General features: G+C 42.3%; 1 protein-coding gene across 1 annotated transcript in view; it reads left to right on the top strand.

The window, feature by feature from the left end:
- The first annotated feature begins 5,604 nt into the window (after positions 1-5,604).
- The window catches only part of ELOVL2 (ELOVL fatty acid elongase 2), a 157,113-nt gene continuing 155,736 nt past the window's right edge, over positions 5,605-6,981 (top strand). Inside the window, exon 1 of the mRNA XM_077492190.1 lies at positions 5,605-5,760. Coding sequence (XP_077348316.1) covers positions 5,758-5,760 — 3 coding nt within the window. The 5' untranslated portion in view covers positions 5,605-5,757. The remainder of the gene's footprint in view (positions 5,761-6,981) is intronic.

The following is a 6,981-nucleotide window of genomic DNA, read 5'->3' as shown; positions in this document are numbered from 1 at the left end:
TAGTGTGTACCCACCTTTAGGCTCGGTGCACACTAGCTGACCCCAAAATCAAGCGATTTTCAGTGCAACATTGGAATCCAACTTTGATACGATATTGATACGACTTTTTCACTCTCTGGCACTAAAGCTGTATCAAAGTTGCATTAAAGTAGTGCAGGAACCTTTTCTGAAGTCGCAGCGACTTCAGTAGTATCAATTGGAATGGCTCTCATAGAGATACATGGTATAACACACATCCTGCGACTTTGGGTCTCACAAGTCAGTTCCTAAGTCACAGGACTGTAAACCCAACCTTATCTCCCTTTCACATCGAATTGGACTTTGAAATTGTGCGACTTCACTTGAAATCTCACGATTTCAAAGTCACACGTCAGTGCAACTTCAGGTGTGACTTGGCTGACATATGTGCAACCTCATGCACAGATGTCTATGCAAGTCGCACCTGAAATCGCCAAAATTAGTGCAGGAACTTTTTTTTTTTTTTCAAATCAGTGCAGCACCGCAAAGTTGCATCGCACCGATTTGAACAGTTCCATTGCCGACAATAGGGTGCGACTTGCCATGCGATTTGGACCTGTCGCACTGGGGTGAACGGTGGCTTAGTGCTCTTAATTCAGACACACGAAAGAGGAATATGATTTGTCCATATTTCATGTCTGAGGTTTGCAAACACTTTAAAGCTGAACTCCGGGCAAACATTAATTAATGATTAAAAAACATGTATAAAAGCTGTTTTATCCTCTTAAGAATTTGTATCTCTGGTCATCCAGTTCAGAGATTTACAGTGAGAGCCCGAACTGACTTCTATATACTGCAGTTAGAGCAGTGTACCCCGATTATCTGCCCCCCCCCCCCAAGCTCCCTGTGAAGGAGCAGCAGAAGACTGGTGAGTCGTCCCTCTGCTCACTCTCCTGTAGATGACACATTGATTGGCAATAGTGCTGTCCCCAGTCTGAGTGGTGCTGTACAGGGGATTACAAGAAACGGATCAAGTCAGAGTCAGGTACTTAATTACAAAAAATACATTTAATTCTATTTTTTAGGAATACATAACTACATGAACTGGTGTTTTTTAATATCTAAGTATGATTTCATTTGCATAACTACATTGATCCAGTGAGCATATATATATCATGCCGTGGAAGCAGCAAATCAGTGTAATCATCGCACAGCCTCTACCCCTTGTCCAATCAGAGAACAACATGTATTTATTCAAAAAATGATTTTATTTTTATGCAATCCATGGACAAATAAAAGAAACAAAATATTTTAAAAATCTGTGTGCGTGTGAAAAAATTGTGTTACTGTACATAAAAATATGCATATTATTCTATCATTTTCCCTGTTTAAAAAGGACACAAAAATGATGATTCTGACCCAAAGCATTGCAAAGTTATTTACAGTAAAAACACAATTTTTGTTTTTTTATTTAGTTTTTCTTTTAAATGCAACAAAAAAAATACAAAAAAATAAAATGAAATGTAAAATGTTTTAATAATAATGGTGAAAAATAAATAAATAAAAACAGAAAACATCAGCAGGATAACAATAGTTAAAGGGGGAGAAGTGAGATTTAGTAAGAAAGGCAGCGGTCTAACCTTACCCTTAGAAAGGAAGCGGTCTAACCTTACCCTTAGAAAGGCAGCGGTCTAACCTTACCCTTAGAAAGGCAGCGGTCTAACCTTACCCTTAGAAAGGCAGCGGTCTAACCTTACCCTTAGAAAGGCAGCGGTCTAACCTTAACCTTAGAAAGGAAGCAGTCTAACCTTACGCTTAGAAAGGCAGCGGTCTAACCTTTCCTTAGAAAGGCAGCGGTCTAACCTTAACCTTAGAAAGGAAGCAGTCTAACCTTACGCTTAGAAAGGCAGCGGTCTAACCTTACCCTTAGAAAGGCAGTGGTCTAACCTTACCCTTAGAAAGGCAGTGGTCTAACCTTACCCTTAGAAAGGCAGCGGTCTAACCTTTCCTTAGAAAGGCAGCGGTCTAACCTTAACCTTAGAAAGGAAGCGGTCTAACCTTACGCTTAGAAAGGCAGCGGTCTAACCTTTCCTTAGAAAGGCAGCGGTCTAACCTTAACCTTAGAAAGGAAGCAGTCTAACCTTACGCTTAGAAAGGCAGCGGTCTAACCTTACCCTTAGAAAGGCAGTGGTCTAACCTTACCCTTAGAAAGGCAGTGGTCTAACCTTACCCTTAGAAAGGCAGCGGTCTAACCTTTCCTTAGAAAGGCAGCGGTCTAACCTTAACCTTAGAAAGGAAGCGGTCTAACCTTACCCTTAGAAAGGCAGCGGTCTAACCTTACCCTTAGAAAGGCAGTGGTCTAACCTTACCCTTAGAAAGGCAGCGGTCTAGCCTTACCCTTAGAAAGGCAGCGGTCTAACCTTAACCTTAGAAAGGAAGCGGTCTAACCTTGCCCTTAGAAAGGCAGCGGTCTAACCTTACCCTTAGAAAGGCAGCGGTCTAGCCTTACCCTTAGAAAGGAAGCGGTCTAACCTTACCCTTAGAAAGGCAGCGGTCTAACCTTAACCTTAGAAAGGCAGTGGTCTAACCTTAACCTTAGAAAGGAAGCGGTCTAACCCTATCCCTGGGTAAAGGTTCAAATGTAGATTTTGATATGGTGTCTTTTTCTTACCAAAAAAACAGCAGTACCTCCTATAAGCTGCAGTAGATTATAAGGGACACCCCCACCCCAATACAGAAGGAATAAAAGAGTCCTGCTCATGCACAACAGCTTCGGGGGACAATCTGATGGAGGGTACAGTTCTTAGGTGGAGGTGGGGTAGGCTTCCCTGAATACGTATGTTTTAGGGATCGCCTAATGTGGATAGGGTAGGAGCTCACTGGACATACTGGGGTAGGAAGTTCCAGAGGATGGGAGAGGAGCTACTTTGGGGCGTTTGTCATGCTTAGGGAAGCTGTCCTAGGCGAACTAACGTGTTAAAATGCACAAAACGCGCGAGAAGAAACGCTTGTCCCACCTAAGCTCAGGTGTAAATGGGACCTTAAACCTTTTCAACTAGCATGAGCACAAAAAAAGCCTTGGGGAACTGTACTGGTGGCTTGTATATAATGGCTGGTACAAACCATGAGATTATTGGAAGAACGATCACCCGTTTTTTATTTTTTTTTCATGCATGCATGCATGCTAGTCTTATATCGAAAATGAAGAGGTTATTAAAGTTCTGAAAATTCTCGTATGACCGAATACAATTTTAAAAGTGATGAAATGTGTTGTAATGTCTTTGTATTGTATTTTCGAATGAGTACTGTACTGAGTAAACACAAATCGTTCGTTCTTGTATGGAACGAGAATTTTTTTTGTGTTTTTCCCATCAGATAATTTTGCATGAATCACCATGATTGGCTCTCGAAAGCTGCGTACTGACGATCAGAGTATCGAACGATCGCATTAAAAGTGCTATTTTTCGTCTGATATCCTGATTGTCTGTATGGGCTATGAAGTTTCATCTAGGCAGCTTTAAGCCTGGATACACACTATAAGAAAATCGGGTGAGCGATTGTCTGGTTTTCCTTAATGTTTCCCAGCAAGTCGAAACCAAGGATGGTACTAATTGTCGGAAAATTCTTGTATGACAAAGGCTTTTTTTTGTTGTTGTTTATTATTTCTGATCATGCAGAGTCTTTTGTATCTGATTTATCTTGTATGAAAACTGTACACATGAACTTTTTCCCGATCCTCTTGTAGCAGTTTTATTGCTACAGGGTGGCCACTGTTTGCAGATTCATGTATATATATGTGATCTACACTTCTAGATAGGGGGCGCAAATACGTTCCACCGGCGGCTCGCTCCTGCTGTAATTATACACAGCGGAGTAAACCGTCAGGTACTCGACGTCCAGCGGCACTCATCGATCATTCTGTGTAGGGAAGCAGAACGGCAGTCTGCTTATGTAAACATAGCAGATTGCCGTTCTGGGAGGAGGGAAGGCATGGATCATGTGTCTGCAAAGCAGGAACAGGGATCCATGTCTTCCCCTAGTAAAAGCACCTCACACATTGTAATAAAACACAGGCTAGGCACAAAGTTAATCCCTAATGTTAACCCCTTACGCAATAACTTTTCCGCAAACCAATCAATAAACGCTTATTGCGATTTTTTTTTTTCACCAAAAATATTAGAATACATATTGGCCTAAACTGAGGAAAAAAACATTTTTTTATATAGTTTTTGGGGATATTTATTATAGCAAAAAGTAAAAAGTATTGCTTTATTTTCAAAATTGTTGCTTTTTTTTTTTGTTTATAGCGCAAAAAAAAAAACGCAGAGGTGATCAAATACCACCAAAAGAAAGCTCTATTTGTGGGGGAAAAAAGGACATTCATTTTTTATTTGGGTGCCGCAACGCCCGCGCAATTGTTAGTTAACTGCTTGCCGACCAGCCCCCGCAGTTGTACTGCGGCAACATGGCTCGGCTGCGTGAATCGCCAGTATGTTACGTCGCTCCCTCTGGTGGTCACTAGGGACGCCCGCAGCTCAAACACGGACCCCTGCCCCCAGAGCCGATGCGAGACCCCCAGGCTCGCGCGATGGCTCATAACACGGTGAGAACCGGGATCTCTGAGGGGAGAAGTGACAGATCGTCTGTTCATACAAAGTATGAACAGTGATCTGTCATCTAACCTTGTCAGTCCCCTCCCACTTTCAGTTAGAACACACACTAGAGAACACAATTAACCCCTTGATCGCCCCAGTGTTAACCCCTACACTGCCAGTGACATTTTTACAGTAATCAATGCATTTTTATAGCTTTGAACGCTGTGTTAACCCCTGCACTGCCAGTGACATTTTTACAGTAATCAATGCATTTTTAGAGCTTTGAACGCTGTGTTAACCCCTGCACTGCCAGTGACATTTTTACAGTAATCAATGCATTTTTAGAGCTTTGAACGTTGTGTTAATGTCAATGGTCCCAAAAATGTGTACAAATTGTCCGGTGTGTCCGCCATGTCGCAGTCACGATCAAAAAAAACAAAAAACGCAGATCGACGCCATTACCACAAAATAAAATGATAGTAAAAACGTATATTATTTATTATAGCAAAAAGTAAAAAATAATGCGTTTTATTCTTCCCCAAATTGACGTTTTTTTTTTGTTTTATAGCACAAAAAATTTGAACCGCAGAGGTGATCAAATACCACCAGGGAAAAAAAAAAGGACGTCAATTTTATTTGGGTGCAATGTCGCACGACCGCGCAATTGTCAGTTACAGCAACGCAGTGCCGAATCGCAAAAAGTGCTCCAGTCAGGAAGGGGGTAAAATCTTTCCGGGCTGAAGCGGTTAAAGTATAGCAGCGCCGTATCGCAAAAAAAATGGCCTGGTCATGAAGGGAGGCAAATCTTCCGGAAGCTAAAGTGGTTAAACGAAAAATCTGAAATTTTCGTTTTGGAAAGTCTGAATCGCATGTAACTAAATAATTTTTTTCTTCTGATTTTTCTTAAAGTACGCAGGATTCGTGGAGCTAGAGAGGAGTGATGACTGGGAGTGTTGGTCCAGGGCAGGGCACACAATAGCAGTTGAAGTATGTAGCATAGTTGAGCAGGCAGGGAGGAGCATGCACATGTAAAGGGATGCAGAGGGTGCCTTGTAGAATATAACCCTGGCCTTTTTACCCTGCACAACTAGCTGAGCCATCCTCTAAGCCAGAGCGCTGAGAAGCAGCGCCACTTGTGATACCCTGGACAGCGCTCACCCAATCAGCTCCACATTCTGCCAGCCAAGCTCCAAGTCTCTCCAGCATGGTATGTGCATTATACACTATGGGGGCACATACCTGATTCATTCATTCTTTTTTCCCACTTACTATGCTTGTGATTTGTGTGTTGGGAGAAAGCGAACGCTGCTAGTGACAGGTGCTTAGGAGGAATCACAAGAACTGTCAAGCATTTATTATTATTATTTTATTTTTTTTCTCTATGCATTTTATCATGCACTTTTTTTTGCATGCTAAAATGCATAGAGAAAAAAAATAAAATAATAATAATAACTGCTTGGTGATTTAAAATATGTTGGATCGGGGGGACTTTACTAATCTAAATTGCCCCCCCAACCAAGATCCAATTAGCCGGGGTCTTTCAAACACTAGCGTGCCCCTCCTTGCCTAGACACATGGTAATATAGCTTATCCTTTTCACCCAGACTGGAAGGTGAAGCAGCTGTCTGCCTGGCGTCTCTATGCGTGATCCATCCAATACTATAATCCCTAGCACTCTTCTGCTGTACCATATTGCATGGCAGGTTTACTGTTGTACCGCCATCAGATTGGCACCTTGTGCCTAGATTGAGTGGGCACTTGGTGGGGAGCAGTAGTGCATTGTTTTAATTGAAAGCTAGCAAGAGGCTGTTGATTGAGGTGTACTTTGTAATCAATGAAAAATAATGTGACTAGTGTACCCCTGTAGGTATGCCAAGCCTTGCCTAATGGGTAGTTGTCAATTTATTGCACTTAATAGCCTACTGACACATGCCTAGGGGGGTTTGGTAAGCATATGCTGATGTGCAGATCGGTAGATCTCATTAGCCATGTGGGAACTGTCACCAGTGGGCATCAATGGGGTGGTGAGACCAGGCAAGACAAGTGAGTGTTGTAGGCTGTAGAGTGGTGGAGTGTAAGCAGAGCGTACTAGATGGGGAAAGAGGGATGTACAAGGGGAGGAGAGCATGGTGGGCTGAGGAGAGGGGCGGTCTGTTCCTTATTTTATTCTGTGGAGTGGGGGCAATCGGAGAATCCAATGGGATGACCTAAAAAAAAAAAAAACACTGCCAAGGAAACCCACAGCTATCCAGATAATACACCTCTTTCACTGGGCTGATTAATGGAGCTGGATTGTAGATGGCCCAGACAAGTATTGTCTTATTACATGCTGGTCTGAATGGATGAGAAGATGTGCTGGGGAAATACCTGAACGCTCCTGAAAGCAGAAACCTTTTAAATGTCAAGTGAGCCTTACAAGGAGGTTTAG

This window comes from Lithobates pipiens, unplaced genomic scaffold, assembly GCF_037356315.1.
Source record: "Lithobates pipiens isolate NorthernLeopardFrog02 unplaced genomic scaffold, aLitPip1_a1.2 Scaffold_19, whole genome shotgun sequence".
Lineage (NCBI taxonomy): Eukaryota > Metazoa > Chordata > Amphibia > Anura > Ranidae > Lithobates > Lithobates pipiens.
The sequence above is the reverse complement of the archived record's forward strand: the minus strand, read 5'-3'. Positions and strand labels throughout refer to the sequence as shown.